The sequence below is a fragment of the Aethalodelphis obliquidens genome, unplaced genomic scaffold (genome assembly GCF_003676395.1).
Source record: "Aethalodelphis obliquidens isolate GAN/ISIS:26980383/991018 unplaced genomic scaffold, ASM367639v1 scaffold65, whole genome shotgun sequence".
NCBI lineage: Eukaryota > Metazoa > Chordata > Mammalia > Artiodactyla > Delphinidae > Aethalodelphis > Aethalodelphis obliquidens.
Window position 1 is genome coordinate 8,253,960 of NW_020838009.1, and position 18,904 is coordinate 8,272,863.

The 18,904-nt window shown below is 40.8% G+C and overlaps 1 protein-coding gene across 2 annotated transcripts in view; it reads left to right on the forward strand.

The window, feature by feature from the left end:
* The first annotated feature begins 10,304 nt into the window (after positions 1-10,304).
* BTBD1 (BTB domain containing 1) overlaps positions 10,305-18,904 on the forward strand; it is a 45,521-nt gene continuing 36,921 nt past the window's right edge. Inside the window, exon 1 of one of the 2 annotated variants that reach the window (XM_027089225.1) lies at positions 10,305-10,819. In XM_027089225.1, coding sequence (XP_026945026.1) covers positions 10,410-10,819 — 410 coding nt within the window. In that variant the 5' untranslated portion in view covers positions 10,305-10,409. The remainder of the gene's footprint in view (positions 10,820-18,904) is intronic. The other variant, XM_027089226.1, reaches the window with a different exon arrangement.

Here is an 18,904-nt window from a genome sequence, read left to right on the forward strand (position 1 = left end):
AATAGTGAAATATAATCTACCTCCAATAAATGAATGTATATATGTAATCGAGTCTCTTTCTGGACTTGCTAGTCTGCTGTATTTATCTATTTCTATATCAGTAATGTATAATAAATAATATTTATTGAGCACTTACTTGGGCTGTTCTAAATGCTTTCCATATATTAATTCAGTTAGGCCTTATATCAACTCTATGCATAGGCAGATTTATCATGAAACTAATGAAGCTTAAGCTTCAGGGCCCTTCACTTGCACAAGCCTCATCCAAGCGTCTGGGAGGGGCCCTAACAATATATTCACACAATGTTATGTTTTGGTAAAATTTGCAAAATAAGATATGTTAATGACTGTTGGTTCTGGTGGTTCTGATAAATCTTCCATCGCAATTTCCCTATGTCACCGGGAGGCATTGGAATGGCCTCTGGCCTTAAGGAGAACCTGAGTCAGGGATAGATTTAGTTAGGTTTAGTAGGATATCCTTATGTGGTTATCAGTCACTTTTGCTAGATGCCCACTGTAGGAATAGCTTCCAGGAATACTTCTACTGCCTTTTGTGCCAACTTACCCAGCATCATGACACAAAGGTACAAGTCAGAACTCTTATTACAATTTAAATGGATCTTCTGGGACCCAGCCCCAGAGGTATGTGGGCAGTGGAAAAAAACAAGGATAAAAATAAATAACAACAGATTTCTGTGGGAAATTTTTCCAATCTATCAAAATGTAAAATTGCAAATGGAAGATTTGGTTTTTATTAATACCTGGTCAAGAAAGAAGTCCTCTCTTTTTGGGAATATTCTTGATTATTCGTTGGTTACAATGATAGCTAATCATAGCCTTTTGTGACAGGAATCACACAAAATATAATTTATCAGAATTCCTGGGTTTGTTGGACACAAACGTCTAGCAGTACTGTAAATGTCTGTTACAGCTCAGAGAGAGAAGAAACGACAGAGAGAGGTTCCCAAGTTTCACAATAATGCTTAGGATGTGCATATTATCAGTAACAGGTTCTGAACATGCAAAAACTTCTCTAAACAACAAATAATAAATTTTTTGATCCTGTTAGAGGAAAAGCATAATAATTTTTCTGTTCTCTCTCTAGAAAATGATGTTCCAAAATCATTTTCATGTCAAGAGATAAAGAGTCTGAAGACAAAACTACAGAGGGAAAGTATTATAGAAGTTTTTCAGGCAGTTACTTAATTTAAAAGATTATGTTATTTTCTGGATTTGTGCTGTTTGTGATATTGGTCAGCTTTTTAAAAATGTGTGATTTCTTATGATTTTTTTCTCATTATAAATACTTTTCTAACTAATTTTTCTAATAATTTCAAACATATAGAAAAGTTTGAAAGACTTGTGCAATTAAGACCCATATACCCCAGTTTTCTATCTGATTTTGCATTCTTTTTCTTAAAAAGTGCCCCCCCTCCCCCCCACCCCCCACACACTATTGTATTAGCTTCAGACCCCTAAAACCTGGGTCCACTCCTGACTCTGTGATATGACTTTTATTGATATTATAATAAATTTACAGATGAGGAAACCGAGGTAGAGCGAGGTCAAGGCCAACAGTTGGATTTTTGCTATACACTATAATGCCTACTAAATTTTGTATTATTTCAGCTGTATAACTCATTTTATTTTTGTAATCTTCCTTTTTCACTGGACAATATAACTTGAATTGCTGCCATATTAGTACATATAATACTGCCTCATTCTTTCTAATGACTTCCATTATATGAATATATCACAATTTAACCAGTTCTCTCTTGATGGAAATTCAAATCTTTTATTACACAAATAAAACTGTCATGATATCCAGGTACTTCTGTCATTTCACAAATAAATGAGTATATTTGAATCAGATAAATATCCAAGAGGAAAACTATTGTGTCAAAGGGTGTTTGAAGATGTCTTTTTGATACTTGGGTCAAGATATCCATACTTGAAGAGATAATTGCCAGTACCGTCCGTTTCTTTATATTGCACTATCGAATTACTACGTGAATAAATTTTACTTAGTTGTGGTTAATTATGCTTTTAATTTGTGCTAAATTTGATTTGCTCTTACTTTGAGATTTTCATATTATATTCATGTATGAGATTGGCTGATAGTTTTCTTTTCTGTTCTCTTGGTTAGGTTTTGGTATCAGAGTTAAGCTAACTTCACAATATGAATTTGGAAATCTATCATCTAAGCTCTCATTTATTTAGCATCTATTCTTTGAACATTTGAAGGCATTCCACTCCCAAACTGCCTGGCATGGAAGGATTTCCACAATGTACTAAGTGAAAAAAAGCAAATTTCAAAACAATATGTGCAATGGGATACCATTTTTATCTTTTAAAAAATTGTATTTAGGAGTATACGTGTCTATATAGATGGATGGATGGATGGATAGATAGATTTAGATAGATAGATGATGATGATGATAGATAGATAGGCAATGTTTTCAAGTGTACAGGGCAAAGTTTAAAAGTGTACATATAAAAAAAAGTGTACATGTCAAACAGATAATGGTGGTGACTCCCACAGAATGGTTGTACAGGAAAGAAGGGCAAAAATTGTCAATCTTTGTAAGTTTATATACTTTCACAAGTTTTTAACATTTTATTTGCTTTTCTATGGAGATATAACTTATAGATAGTGAAGGACACAAGTCTCAAGTATAAAGCTAACAAATGTTTACGTGTGTAAATTCCTATAGCCGATTGTATTTTCTAAAGGTGACTTAACAATGTCTATAATCCCATGTGGCTTTCCCACAGTGTGACTTGCCACTCCCCCATCAAGTGCAGAGTCTATGTCTCCTCCTTTTGCACCTGGGCAGGCCTTTGTGACCACCTCAGCAAACTAAGTGTGGAGGTAATATGCTGTGTGACTGTCAGGGCTAGGTCATAAAAGGAGATAGAGTCTTTTCCTGGCTCTCTCTCTCTCTTTCAGGCCACTTGCCCTTGGAACCACCATGCTACGAGGAGGCCCAGTCACATGGAGAGGCTCATGTGGAGAGAAACCAAGGTCCTGGGCCCTCAACTCCAACTGAGCTCCCAGCCAACAGCCTGCACCAACTTGCCAGCCACGTGAGTGAGGCTTCTTGGAAGTGGATCTTCTAGCCCTCAGTCAAGCCACCCTAGATGACTCTGGGCGGAGAGACAAGAGCCTTCCCTGCCAAGCCCTGCCCGCAATGCAGATTAACGAAAAAAAAAAATTGTTGTTTTAAGCCGCTAGGTTTTGGACAGGTTTGTTACACAGTAATAAATAACCAGAACAACAGCCCTATAACTACCACTAAATACAGAACATTTCTGTTACCCCAGAAATTCACTCATGTACCCTCCCAGTCAACAACCCCCCAAAAGCTAACTGCTGTTCTGACCTATAGCCCTGCACATTAGTTTTGCCTATGGTGAAGTCTGATACAAATGAAATCATAATATATTCTTTATGTCTGGCTTCTGCTCAACATGTCTTTGAAATTAATTCATATTATTTCAATATTAGGGTTTGCTCTTTTTCATGCATTGTATGAATATACCACCATTTATCCATTCTACTATTGGTAATTATTTAGTCATTTATTATGAATAAAGCTGCTATGCACATTCATGTACTTCTTTTGGTGGGCATAAGTACCCTGCTGCATATATACCCAGGAGTGGAATGACTGGGTCATAGGATATAGGTATGTGTAGTTTTAGTAGGGTGGTGGTTTTAAAGCATGTCCATGAATTCTTAGATATTACTCCATCAAAAGGTGGGGGGTCTGTGTCCCCCCTCTTTGAATCTGGACTGGTCTTAGTGACTCGTTTGTAACCAATAGAATGCAATGGATATGACCTTGCATCCTTGCATGACGTCTGAGGCTAGATCCAAAAAATTATGCAGCTCTACCTGGTTTTCTTGGGGCACTTGCTCTGGGAAATTTCCAGCCAGTATTTCTTCAAATACTGTTCTGCCTCATTCTCTGTTCTCCTTCTAGTACTCCATTTTTCATTCTGTCTCATATGATAAATAGACACATTCCTTTCTGTATTTTCTGTCCTTTGTTCTCTCTGTATTTCAATTTGGACATCTACTGACTTGTCTTCTAGTTATACTAGTCGCCTGTTCTGCTGTGTCTAATTTGCTATTAAACACAAAGTGTTTAGGTATTAATTTGTTATAGTGCTTTTCAGGTCAAGAATCTCCACCTGACTCTTTTTTCATGGATTCTAGCTCTCTGGTGAAATTCTCCATCTTTTGTCTATTTTCCTCATCATGTTAATCATAGTTATTTTACAGTCCTCGTCTGATAAATCCAATATCTGAATCATTCATAGAATTGATTCTGTTGTCTATTCTTTCTCCTTCTCTATCTCTCTCTGTCTCTCATTTTTTTAGCATGCCTCATAATTTTTATTTTTTTCCCAACAACACTGTAGAAGAAAAAAATGTTGAGTCTCCAGATGACATATCTTTCTTTGAACAGGATTAAATTTCCTTACAGCAGCTCTACAGATCACCTTGAACCTGTCAAAGACAGGTTTTAACCTAGTTAATTTTTCTCTTACTACTAGTGTGTAATCCTTACTTCTAAGGCATGTCCTTATGGGATCTCAGGCAAAGTCCCTTGTAATCACTAAGGCTCCTCCATCTTGGTGCACCTTGAACTACAACCTCTGTCTCCCCAGCACTGCAGCACATGTGAAGTCTCTCCTTGTCTCTGTTCTCTCAACTGCTATTGTTTCTCCTTGTCCATGCAGAACTTAGAAGTTATCCAATAGCATAAAGTTAATTTGTATGAAGATTTGGGGGTTCACTTCTTTGTAGTTCCCTCCTTTCCAGGACTTTGCCCCAACTTCTCTGGCAGTTTCATAGTCTGTCTCTTGAGTTCTTTCTGCTTGAGAAATAAGCAACAAATTAGACAATGCCCTCAGGGAAAAAGCAGGAGTAAATCTCACGTACTTCCTTTCTCTTAAAGACCCTAGTCCCTCAAATCTTATCTGCATTATTTATTCTTTAATTCTGACAAAGACTCTCCTTGACCAAACTTTAGTCAGGCTCCTCTGAGCCTTCTTCTCAGATGTGCCTCAACCTCGGCCCCAGGCCTGTCTTTGGCCTGCCTAACTCAGTCTTAGCAAAAATCCTCTAAGTTAGTTCAGTAAGAAGGCCCTCACCCTTTATCTGATTACCCTCAATACCTGATCAAGTTTCTCACTCCCTACCCTTGATATCTGATTACTCTGGCTTGCCTTCAGCAAAAATCCTAAATTAGTTTAGCAAGAATCTCCCTACCCTCGATGTTTCCTTTTAGTAATTTTCCATTATCGACCCCCTCATTTTGCTTATTGGCTATAAATCCTCAGCTGTCATTGCTGTATTTGGAGTTGAGCCTGATCACTCTCCCCTACTGCAATGCCCCCATTGCAATGGACTTGAATAAAGTCTTCCTTACCATTTAAAAAAGTGTTTTGAAAATGAACAAAGAAAACAAAGCTAAAGAATAGTAAGAAACAGACTTACAGATACCTGGAGCAAACTGGTGTTTGCCAGAGGAGAAGGAGGCAGGGGGTTGAGTGAAATAGGTGACGAGGATTAAAAGGTACAAACTTCAAGTTATAAAATGAGTAAGTTACAGGGGTGTAGAGTTAGAGTTAATACTGTAAGGTTCATTAAATTTTAATTAAGAGTTAATACTGTAATGATTTTGTATGGTGATGGATAGTTACTGAACTTGTAGTGATCATTTCATAATGTATTTAATTGTTGGATCACCATGTTGTACACCTGAAAGTAACACAATATTTTACAATCAACTATATTTCAATTTAAAAAAAAAGAAGAAAAAAAAGGAGGGCCTTAGATATTTTGGTTCTTTTTTCCTTCCCTGTTTCAAATTCATGTTATGGTTTTGGTTGGGTAATGGACAAGAAGTGTCATCAGTGGGCGTTTTGCCCAAGGTGGGCTGACTGGTGGGACTCTGTCCAAAGGTGACCAGGTTTAGATTCTGACACAGAATGATGAATAGGTCACAGTGGCTTTTTTTGTATTGTATTGTATTTGTTCATTTTCTTTTATTTATTTATTTTTTAAATAAATGTATTTATTATAAAGAAATAAATAAATGTGTTTTTTTTTTAAAGACATTTATTTAGGCTGTGCTGGGTCTTAGTTGTGGCACTCGGGATCTTTGTTGAGGCCTGGGAGATCTGTGTATTTTAGATTAGTTGCAGCATGTGGACTTAGTTGTGGCATGAAGGATCTAGTTCCTGACCAGGGATTGAACCCAGGCCCCCTGCATTGGGAGCACAGAGTCTTACCCACTGGACCACCAGGGAAGTCCCTTAAAAAAGTGTTTTAAAAGGTTTCTGTTGTTGTTTTGAGTTTTAGGAATTTGTCCATTTCATCTAGGATATCTAATTTTTTGGCAAACAATTGTTCACAGTACTCTCTTATAACCCTTTTTATTTCTGTAGCATGTAGTAGTGTCCCCACTTTCATTTCTGATCTTAGTAATTTGAATCTTCTCTCTTTTTTCCTTAGTCTACCTAGCCAAAGGTTTATCAATTTTGTTGACCTTTTCAAAGAATCAACTTTTGGTTTCATTGATTTCCTGTACTGTTTTTCTGTTCTCTATGTTATTTATCAGTGCTCTAATATTTTATTATTTCCTTCTTTCTGCTAGCTTTGAGTTTAGTTTGTTCTTCTTTTTCTAGTTCCTTAACTTGTAAAGTTAGGTTGTTGATTTGAGATATTGCATGTTTTTTAATGTAAGCATTTATAGCTGTAAATTTCCCCCTTAGCACTGTTTTTATTGCATCTTCTAAGTTTTGGTATATATATATATTTTAAATTGATGTATAGTTGATTTACAATGTTGTGTGGTATATTGTGTTTTGTTTTGTTTTTTTGCAGTATGAGGGCCTCTCACTGTTGTGGCCTCTCCCGTTGCGGAGCACAGGCTCTGGACCCACAGGCTCAGCTGCCATGGCTCACGGGCCTAGCTACTCCGCGGCATGTGGGATCTTCCCGGACCGGGGCACGAACCCGCATCCCCTGCATCGGCAGGCGGACTCTCAACCACTGCGCCACCAGGGAAGCCCGTATATTGTGGGGTTTTTTAAGATTTTTTTTTTTTTGATGTGGACCATTTTTAAAGTCTTTATTGAATTTGTTACAATATTGCTTCTGCTTTATGTTTTGGTTTTTTGGCCACGAGGCATGTGGGATCTTAGCCCCCTGACCAGGGATTGAACCCACATCCCCTGCATTAGAAGGCAAAGTCCTAACTACTGGACCGCCAGGAAGTCCCTGGTATTTTGCATTTTCATTTTCATTTGTCTCTAAGTATTTTCTAATTTCTCTTGTGATTTCTTCTTTGGTCTATTGGTTGTTTAAAAGTATATTGTTTAGTTTCCACAATTTTGTGAATTTCCCCATCTTCCCTTTGTTATTGATTTCTAACTTCATCTCTTTGTGGTCAGAGAAGACATGTCCCATGTTCACTTGGGAAGAATGTGCATGCTGCTGTTGTTGAGTGGAGTGTTCTGTATATGTCAGATCTAGTTGGCTTATCAGGTTGTTCAAGTCCTCTATTTCCTTACTCATCTTCTGTCTGGTTGTTCTATCCATTACTGTGAGTGGGATATTGATGTCTCCAACTATTACTGTAGAACCGTCTATTTCTCCCTTCAATTCTGTCAGTTTTTGCTTCATAAGTTTTCAGCCATTATTTCTTCAAGTGTTCTCTCTGCCCCTTTCACTCTCTCTTCTCCTTCTAGAACTCCCACAGTGTTGTCTCTTTTATGAGGGCCTGTAGTTCTCTTAGGCTCTGTTTGCTTTTCTTCAATCTTTTTTCTTTCTGTTCTCTGCCTTGACGACTTCTATTATCTTATGTTTAAGTTTGCTGATTCTTTTTTTCTGCTTGCTCAAGTGTGCCCTTGAATTCTTCTAGCAAATTTTTCATTTCAATTATTGTACTTTTCAGCTCTGGAATTTCTTTTCAGTTTCTTTTCAAGCTTCCTATCTCTTTATTGATACGTCTGTTTTGTTCACACATCATTTTCTCGATTTTCTCCACGTTTTCTTAAGTTAGCTGAGCATCTTTAAGAGAGTTGTTTTAAAGTCTGTCTAGTATATCTGCCATTAGGTCTTTTTCAGGAACAGTTTCTGCTGATTTATTTTTTTCCTTTGAATGGGTCAAACTTTCCTATTTCTTTGTATGCCTTGCGATTTTTTTTGTTGAACACTGGACATTTGAATCTAGTAATGTGGTAATTTTGCAAATCAGAGTCTCCCTTTTCCCCAGCATTTGCTATTTTTGTTGTTTTGATTACTGTAAAATCTGTCTCTTTGCCAAGGATCAGCCTGAGGTATAAACTTAAAGTCTTCTCAGGTCTTTTCTCAGCCTTTTGGGCATGTATGGTTACTTTCTAATTTTCCCCATGAATACGGTTGCTTTTTAATATACTAGTCTTTAATACCTGGCTCCCCAAAAGGTAAAAAGTGAAAATGAAGGACGGGGGTGGGGGGGTGGGGGGAGGGAAGGTGCTGGTCCTTTAAATCCTCGGGAAGTCACTTCAGCTAAAGCATCTTGCAACAATGGAGAGAGGTACTACAACAACAATAGCTGCCCCCTCTTTGTACATTTGTGTTCAGAAGCAGAAATCAGAGCACAGATCCCCAGTGTTTGGAGGATAGGTGCCTTTTTGCCCTCCCTGGCTCCTCCTACAAGCTGTTGACTGAAAAAAAAATGCACAACGTTAGAGTTGTGAGTTAAGTTTTATTTGGGGCAAAATGAGGACTATAGCCTGGGAGACAGCATTTCAGATAGCTCTGAGAAACTGCTCCAAAGAGTGGGGAGGTCAGTATATATGTGATTTTGGTGAAGGGGGAGTACATGCTATCAAGCACATATTTTTTGAAGTTTTCTGCTAGTCTTGTGAAGTTTACTGCTAGTCACAAGGAGCAGACATCACCGTAAAGGATTTTAGTGCTTTTCTAGATATGAGGAGATACAAGAATTGGACTCCTGAAAATATCTAACTATCCGAAGACCTGTTCCACCAGTTTTTCCCAGAGCACAGAGTGCCTCATTCCCGATCTCCACCCTGAACTCCTTTCAGGGGGTGTTGAAGGTCAGCAGCTGCAGCGGCTCATAATTTGATCCTTATAGAGGTAGATGGCAAGTGCCAATTTGTAGGTGACAAAGCTGTGTGCAAGCTGCTCCGGGAACACGGGTACGGCCATGCAGCTGGTGGTGACGGATGGGTAGCTGCTACTGTGCAAAGAGCTCAAGTTGACCAAAATTAACAGCGATTTACTGTCCAAGTCTTCCCCTAGAAGTTACCAGCCTTCAACAGAGTCCAGAGTTCCAAAATAAGTACATCAGACAGATTCAGCTAGTGGAATTGTTATTTAGGTGGGGAGTCAGATTCCTGGTGCTTCCTACTCTGCCATCCTCCCAGATCCTCTATTTCACTTACTTTCATTGTTTTCATTTTGGTAAACAACTGCTTTTGGCTATGCCCTAGCCTTGAGCTCAACTTTTGTGTTCCACAAGTTTTGATAACGCAGTGTCTTCATTTTTTTGGCTGTTAAATTATGACTTTATTGTCCCGTACCAGATAATGCAGCCTATACTACTTGTATTATTTTTGCTTTGGTACCTTTGAGGGTTTTTTTGAGATTTAAAATACGGTTAATTTTTGGTAATGGGTTAAAATACATTTTAAAAAATGCCTGAGTCCACACAGATACCAAAATTAGAGACAGAACAGGAAGAAGGAGGAAAGGGAAGGCTGTTAGATGCAGAGGGTCTCCAAGCTGTGCTCCAGGGGTACTACAGGAGCAGCGGCCCTCTGGAGCGGTGACTTGGACGACACTGGGGGAGGGGGCTACGTGGAATCAGGTCGTCCCCTCCCACATGCTTTGCCGGCTATGCCCTCGGGCCCCCTCCACTTCCAGGCCTACGACTCCTAGAAGGAGAGCCTAGGGACCTGTCCTAGATACAAGTGGGGTGCGCTGCAGCTGGTGACGAGGGGCCTGAAGGTAGGGAGGGGCGAGGGCTTCGGGGCCCGCAGGTCTGAGGAGGCGCCCGTGCCGGGCCGCATATAGCCCACCGAAGTCCCACCACCCGGAGCGCGGGGCTTGGGTAAGCTCGGTGCGCCCAGGGCGGCCCAGACGCCGCAGGGGTCACCGTCCCCTCCAGGTCCGGCCTGGGCGACCACGCGCGCCTCCGCCTCCCGGCCCAGCGGGGACGCGCGCAGGGCAGCTCAGAGGGGGGCCGGCGGAGGCGCGCGGCCTCCGGAAGCGCCTTTCCCGGAAGGCAGGGAGGCGGTGCCGGCCTCGGGGGGCGGCCTCGGCGATGGCGGCTGGGCGGCGGAAGCGCTGTCTCTAGCCCGCAGAGCCGCGCCGCTGGAGGATGGCCTCGCTCGGACCGGCAGCTACGGGCGAGCAGGTCCCGGGGGCTGAGGCGGAGCCGGGCGCCGCGGGGCCGCCGCCGCCGCCGCCACCGCCGCCGCCGTCCTCTCTGGGGCCCCTGCTACCCCTGCAGCGGGAGCCGCTGTACAACTGGCAGGCGACCAAGGCGTCGCTGAAGGAGCGCTTCGCGTTCCTCTTCAACTCGGAGCTGCTGAGCGATGTGCGCTTCGTGCTGGGCAAGGGCCGCGGCGCCGCCGCCGCTGGGGGCCCGCAGCGCATCCCCGCCCACCGCTTCGTGCTGGCAGCCGGCAGCGCAGTCTTCGACGCCATGTTCAACGGCGGCATGGCCACCACGTCGGCCGAGATCGAGCTGCCCGACGTGGAGCCCGCCGCCTTCCTGGCACTGCTGAGGTGAGCGGCGGGCACCGAGCCGGCCTCCCCAACCCCGCTCTCCTTACCCTCCTTACCCTCCCGGCCTCAGTTTCCTCCCGAGTCTGTGATGCTCGGGAAGGGCGAAACCGAAATTTGTCGGCCGGGACGGCTGCCCGCCGGCTGTGAGAGTAAATATTAGTGTCTAAGGCCAATTAGCGTGCGTTTTCACATTCCAGTAGCGGGTTGTTGCCCACGCTTGGGAATTAGAGAAGTGGTGAGGACAGAGTATGGGTCAGGTTGTCCTGATTGCCCATTTGCGACGTTTTAGGTTTTTGTTGGGGAAGAGGGATACTTGGGAAGTCTTGTAGACGAGATGACCTTTTAAATTTTTTTTAAATTTATTTTTACTTTTTTTTTTTTTTTTTTTGGTACGCGGGGCTCTCACTGTTGTGGCCTCTCCCGTTGCAGAGCACAGGCTCCGGATGTGCAGGCTCAGCGGCCATGGCTCAGGGGCCCAGCCGCTCCATGGCATGTGGGATCTTCCCGGACTGGGGCACGAACCCGTGTCCCCTGCATTGGCAGGCGGACTCTCAACCACTGCGCCACCAGGGTAGCCCCTATTTTTACTTTTATTTTATTTTTATCCTCTTACGCCTTTTTCATTCGTGTTAGTTGTCATGATCCAGGACAGTGAATATCAAACAAGTAAGTTTGGCTTTAGCTACCTTTTGTTCCTGCAGATAAGGTTATGTTTGCTTAAAAACGAATCTCCCTTTCGATGTTAAGAGTTTGCTTTTTGATTACTTGAGGATAGAAGATTGACTTCTGATTAATTTTATTTAATGGAAGGGAGCTAATAGTTTGGCATTATTAGCTGTTATTCATGAAAGGCCGTTTCGGAACGTATAGGTATTGTTTGCTACAATTTTACAAATGGGACTGCAGCCCAGAGAAGTCAAGTAACTTGAAGAGGTAACAGAGCCAAGTCATACCAGAGGCCATGTGTGTTTCATTATACCAAGATGGTTTTATCTGCCTGAGTAGAATGTATCATTAAAATAGCAGTCTTGGGTGGTACTGAGACAAAAACAGGTAGGTCAGTGGAAGAGATAAATACTCCACAAAGGCTCACAGCTCTCAGGAAGATCAAGGAAATTGAATACAAAGTTAACACAACACAGGTAGAAAAGAAATCTAAAATCCCATTAATAAGTGGATAAAGACAGGATAGATAACTTAGGGAAAGAAAAAATAATAATTAACAATGAATGTTTAACTTCGATAGTAATTAAAGAAGTGCAAATTAAAAAATGTACTTTTCCTCTTCCATTAAACCCTCCAGTTTTTTTTTTTTAAGATAACATCTGGGGAGCCCTCTCTGACAGAGGTGGTGGTAAAACAGTCTGGCACTGTAGATTGTTTTCCCCACAGGTAGGAGGTATTCAAGTACTGAAAATGTTCCCCACAAAAATATTTAAGGCAGGATTATTTATAGTAGTGAGGAAGTAGTCAAGCAGAGAGAATGCTTAGATAAACAGTGATAGGTGCATTTGATGGAATGTAGTGCAGCAACTAAGTATGATATTCAAGAAGACTAGGTAATAATATTAATGTGGAAAATGTATATAATTAGCATTTGAAACTGTGCTCACTATGATTAAAAACTGGGAAAAGAAACAGCAAATGTATACTTAGAGAAAAGGAGAGAAGGAAATATACCAAAATGCTAACCAAAGTTGTGTTGGAATGGTAAGATGATGTTGACTTTTTTTTCTCTTTGTTTCTCATATTTTTTGCAATTTAGTTCAATTACATTTATAAAGGGGGAAAAACAACTCAAAAGCTAGGATCTAGATCATTTTGGTTTTTGGTTTGAAGTCAACCGGGAGGATTGGTTATAGCTCATTTAGATTTTCTAAACTAGAAGTATTCTTTAATGAGCTGTTGGTCCACCTGCATTGTAATCACCTGGAGTACTTGTTAAATTTGTAGGTCTCTTCCCTCCTTACAATATTGTAATATTTGGAGGTGGGACCTTGAGAGCATATTTAATACTCTCCCTAAATACTGATACGTGAGAGCCACTGATCTAAAAATATTGTTGGGTAGCTTTTTCCTTTAAAAAACATTGAGATTGCTAGGATAAGAATGTAGAGGGAAAATGCTGATTTCATACTTTCACTGAAGCTGTTGATCAGTCAATACTTTCCCATCAATAGAAAATAAGTGAATTAATCTGAGTCCTTGAAATTTTCCTATTTTCAGCGTAGTCATGTTATTTGTCCTTCAGGTTCTAGTCATTGTTCTATTCTGAAAGTGATTTTTTTTTTTTTTTTGAAAGTGATTTTTAAACTTAGGTTATTTAACGGCTGGTTATGAAGCATAGGTGCTGTGCTTACCTATTATTGCGTGACAAAAAGATGTCTCACAGTACTTGCTGAGGTGGAAAAGCAGGTTAGCTTGGGCATACTTTTATGTTTACAATTTGAATTAGTTAATATTACTTAAAGGCTTTTGAACTTGAGTTTGAAGCACTTTAAGAAACTGCTCACTTTGATCTGCCAGACCTTTACGTGATGTTCTTTAGTTGCTCATTTGAGAAATACTGCCTCCCTTGTTATGGACTTCATCTTCTTTCTCTCTTAAATCCACATATCCAGTCCTGTTCATTCCATCTATTTAGCAATCTCTTGAATCTTCTCTTTATCCCAAGCACCTTTACTATAGCTGAGCCACCTGCTGTAAAAATCTCCTCTTTTATTTCCCCACATGTACCCCTAATCCCTTCCGATCATTCTTTATACAATAGCCGAAGTAACTTTATAATTATACAGACCTTATTATATTCTTTTCCTAGTTTAAACCCTCCCAATGCCTCCTGATTGTTCTTAAAATAAATCCGAATCCTTAATGTGGTCTCTAAGCCCCTATCTGATCTGAGACCTGTCTAAAAAAAAGAAAAAGAAAAAAGAAATACTGCCTCCCTGTGCCAGTCACTGTTTTAGATATTGGATACAGCAGTGAACAAGAGAAAGTCCCTGCCCTCGTGGAGCTTATTATCCAGTAGGGAGAAACAAAGATATAATGTCAAGTACTGGTAAGTATTTTAAGGAAAAATGATCAAGTCATGAGGGAAGGAGCATTCTAAGCAAGGAAAAACATGTTTAAAGCCCCAAATTTCTCCTGTTAGAGGAATTGCAAGAGTAAACCAGTGTGATTTGAGCAGATGGAATACAGGGGAAAGTGGTAGAAGATAAGGTCAAAAAGATAGGCTGGCCAGGGTCATGCAGGGCTGTGGAGCCTGTGGAAGGACTTGGATTCCCTCTGGTGTCTGGTGGGAAGCATTTGAACAGGGGAGCGATATGATCTGGTTTACATTTTTTAAAAACTCATTCTGGCAGTTGTTTGGAGATTAGACTGTGGAAGGAGTAAAATGAGTAGCAGGGAATTGAATAAAAGAGGCTCTTGCAGTAGTTCAGGCAAGAGCTGATGGTGGGTTATATATACCAGGGTGGTAGTGATGGACATGATGAGAAGTAGTCAAAATCTGGATATATTTTGAAGGTAGAACCAAGAAGATTTACCAGACATCCAAGGAGGGATATAAGATCAGCCAGTTAGAAATACGAACCTGGAGTTTAGGGAAGAGCTGCTTGCTGAATATAAATTTGAAAGTTAAGAGTAAATGGGCTGTGACAGGGCGAGAGAGAGTCATGGACATATACACACTAACAAACGTAGTAAGGTAGATAGCTAGTGGGAAGCAGCCGCATGGCACAGGGATATTGGCTCGGTGGTTTGTGACAGCCTGGAGGGGTGGGATAGGGAGGGTGGGAGGGAGGGAGACGCAAGAGGGAAGAGATATGGGAACATATGTATATGTATAACTGATTCACTTTGTTATAAAGCAGAAACTAACACACCATTGTAAAGCAATTATACCCCAATAAAGATGTTAAAAAAAAAAAAGAGTAAATGGTATTTAAACCATGAGGCCAGGTGAGATTACCTAGGGAAGGAATGTGTAATAGACTGTGAAGAGAAGGAGGTACAAGGATGAGCTCTGGGACCCTCCAGCATGTAGAGATGTAGCAGAGGAGGAGGAGCATGGGATGAGACTGAGCCACAGCTGTTAGTGGAATTAGAAGGGAAAACAAGGAGCCCACGTGGTGTCCTGAAAGTCCTGTTGAAGAAAGTGCACCAATAAAGAGGGAGTTGTTGACTATGTTAAATGCTGCTGAGAGTTGGGTAAAATGAGAACATTGAATTGATTATTGGTTTTGACAACATGGAGGCTTTTGATAGCCCTGGCAAGAGTGATTTCAACAAAAGGATTAGAGTAGACTGGGGAGAAAATATGAAGTGAGGAGCTGGAGACCACTAGTATAAATAATCCTCTCGGAGTTTTGTTGCAACGAGGAACAGAGAAATGGAGCGGTGGCTGGAAGGAGACATGGGTTCCTCAGGTGACAACTATTCCTCAGGTTCTGTCTTCAGCTGTCTTCTTCCTTTCTCCCATTAACCCATGGCACTACATACTCCCCCAGCTATATTGCCAAACTTGTACTCGGCCCGAACCCAATTTCCAACTGGACAATCACAAACGAATGTCTAGTACCCATACAGATGGACATGTTAACAGTAAAAATATCTAACACTTAATGAGTGCTTGCCACGTTCCGCTTACCGTTTATTCCTACGCACCTTGTGGGAACTCAAATTTCAGAACAGTCTTTGAGGCAGGCACGCTTATTAGGCCCTGTCTCAGTCAGCTTTTGCCACAATAATGCTATAAAGCACCCCAAAACTCAGGGGCTTAAAAAAGACAATCATTTATTCTTCCTTTGAATATTCTTGTTCTGTGGGTCGGATGGGGATTGACTCAGGTGGGCTTGGCTCCAAGCTGTAGTTTGGTTCCAGTCTGTTCCATGTGTTTCTTATCCTGTTTGGACCAGTCATGAAGGTTCAGCCCCTTTCTCTTAATTTTTTCCAGCATTGCTTCAGACAGACCACTGCCTTTAGACTTAGCTCTCTCCACTCTTCACACTGTTAACAAAGTTATTTCTCTCACATCCAGACATTATCACAATTCCCCTGAATCTCTTAATGTCTTCTTTTTGCATACAGGATGCAGTTTAAACATTTCAGCGGGTATACAAGACCTTTATGATTTGATATCTATTCCCCTTCCTCTCCATCTGCTCAGTGCCCCAACTCTACTGATGGCCTTTCCCTTATTTTAATACTTGCCTTCTAAAGCCTCCTTGCCTTTGTACTTAGTCTTTCTGCCTAGAAGATTTCCACACTTAATTACCACCCTTCAGATATTCTTCAGGCTTTATCTCCTCTATAAAACATCATTAATTTTGCACTCTGCCTCATCTAATCTCTTGTAGCAAGTTTTGTATCTATTGCTGTACAACAAACAGCTCCAACACTTAGCAGCTTAAACATGGTTTTATTATCTTTCAGGGTTGTGTGGGAGGTTCTTATAGCATATTCTTCAGGTCTCCCATGCAGTCATAGTCTGATAGCAGTTGGGGCTGGAGTCATCTGGAGGTTTGATTCAGGCTGAGTTGGCTGAACCTTTTTCTCTCTTTCTCCATGTCTTCTCCAGCTGATCTTTCCAGCAGGGTAGCTTGACTTCTTGGATAACAGCAGCCCATGGCTCCAGAAAGCACAAAAGTAGGAGCTGCCAGGCATCCTCAAAGTTTAGGTCCCAGACTGGCATTGTGTTAGCTTCTGCCACATTCTGTTAGTTAACGAGAGGCAAACAGGATTAGCCCAGATTCCTTATGGGACAGATCTGTATAAAGGTATGTATAGTAGGAGGCGTGGTTTATTGGTGCCATCTTTAGAGATTAGTTATCAAACCATGCCTAATGCATAATTCTGTTGTAATTATGACATTACTTTTTAATCATTTTATTACCATACCATAAGCTTTTTATGGGCGGAGCTATCGCTCTCGTATTTGTATTTCTAGGACCTGTCTCAGTGTCTTGTTATTATATAGTCCCTCAATAAATGTTTTTGAGTAAAATGAAAGAATCAGTAGTGATACAGAGTTTCTTGTACATGATCTTGTGATTTTTCTAATTTAAAATGAAATTTTTACCTTAGTCTTTTAATTTTTAAATTAGATTAAATGTAACCTAAGTTTTATCTTTTGGAAAGCCATTCATCTTCGGGGAGAAATCAGAAATAGTTTGATGACCTGTAATTATTTCTCTGTGCTCTTGTCCTTAGAGGTAGTGTATCAGAGCTGAAATGTTCACTTTAAAATACAAAGTATTGTGCTAATATATTTAATTTTTATATTTTGTAAACACTGGCTTACATAGTTTGTTTAATATAGCAGTTTTAGTAATTAAATAGAATGTAGAGAAAACATGGATGTATTGATAAAATATGAATCAAGGTGATTCTAGGATTTTCAAGTAGCCTTTTTTCTTATTAGAAATGAAAATGGTTTCCCTATCAATGATAGCTAGAAACCTGTACTGAATTGTCTAGTCGGCGCACATGTATTCATTAAGGCTTAGCCAGGTGCCCACACTGTGTCCGATGCTGTAGGAAAGATATAGGGAAAAATATAAGAAACACAGAGTTCCCTTTCTTATTGTTTATAGTCCAGTATTTATTTATAACTTGCATTGCTCCAAAAAGAATTTAAAATGTCATACAAGAAACACAAGGATAAGAAATAAAACAGAGCCAAGATGAAGCCAATACAAAAATGCATGCTATAGGTACTCTACAAACTTAATTTTGATAATTTTAGCAACTATTACAAAAAGAGAAACCTGGCTAGTCAGTTACCATTCATAGTGTTTGTAGATTAAAAACAAACCAACTGCTTAGGAGATGCACAACTCTGTCTGACAATAAGATCAGTTAAAAAAAAAATTCCTGATGCAGTCCCCTCATGAAGAAGGCATTACTGGGACTTACCTGGTGGTGCAGTGGTTAAGAATCCACCTGCCAATGCAGGGGACACGGGTTTGAGCCCTGGTACAGGAAGATGCCACATGCCGTGGAGCAACTAAGCCCGTGCGCCACAACTACTGAGCCTGCGCTCTGGAGCCTGCGAGCAACAACTACTGAGCCCGTGTGCCCTAGATCCCACGCTCTGCAATGAGATGCCACCGCACCACAACGAAGAGTAGCCCCCGCTCGATGCAACTAGAGAAAAGCCTGCGCACAGCAACGAAGACCCGACGCAGCCCAAAAAAATAAATAAATGAAGGCATTACTGACATCAGTAGTATCCTCAATCTATGTCTTTAGATATAAATGTAGATGTTTCTTAAATATATTCGAGCCAAAGGTATATTACTGAGGTATAATTTCATAAAAGCAATTTGAATGGGGTTTTGGACCATATAGAATAGTCTAAAAACACAATTCTTTGGTTCCTGGGATGTTCCTCCTGCCCTCTTTTCATCTTTTAGATCTCAGGTAGAAATTCTTGTAGGAAGCTTTTCCAGATCTCCCTGTCGGGGGGCCCCACTTATAGATTCTTAAAGAACCACGTACTTCAACTTTGTGGAGCTGGTTTCCTTAAGTTTGAATCTACTCAAACAAATGATAATAATGGCCCCACATTTCAGCTCTATATTTTATAACTCTAGTAATTTTTGCTTGAAAAAAGATTAAGGCAGATGTAAAGACTTCTTCCTATCTTGCCCTTAAAACAAAAACTTCCTAGGTTTCTAGTTTAGGAAGGGAACTGAGCATGATGTTAGCCTTCTCTCTGCCCCAGTTAAACCGACTGTAAAGAAATACAAAAGAAAATAAATCCATTACAGTGAAGACAAAAAAAAAGGAGAGAGATTGGAAGCCAATGTGGAAAAGGAACAAAGCAGTTGGAAGTGTGTTGATGAAATGGAGTGGCCAGGTCTGGAGCCCAGAATCCAGAGCATGAGGAACTACAGTGGTGGTGGGAGCTGCCTTTCCTGGCTGAGCCCCAGCACGGCTCTAGGTGGAGAGTTGGTAGTGAAGAGGGTGAAAATGAGAAGGTAGGGTTAAAACATGGGCATTAATTTAAAGCCTGTTTATAGGCCATCCCCTCAAACCCCCTCTTGTATGCTAACTCCTGGTGACATCTGACAGGCTCCTCTT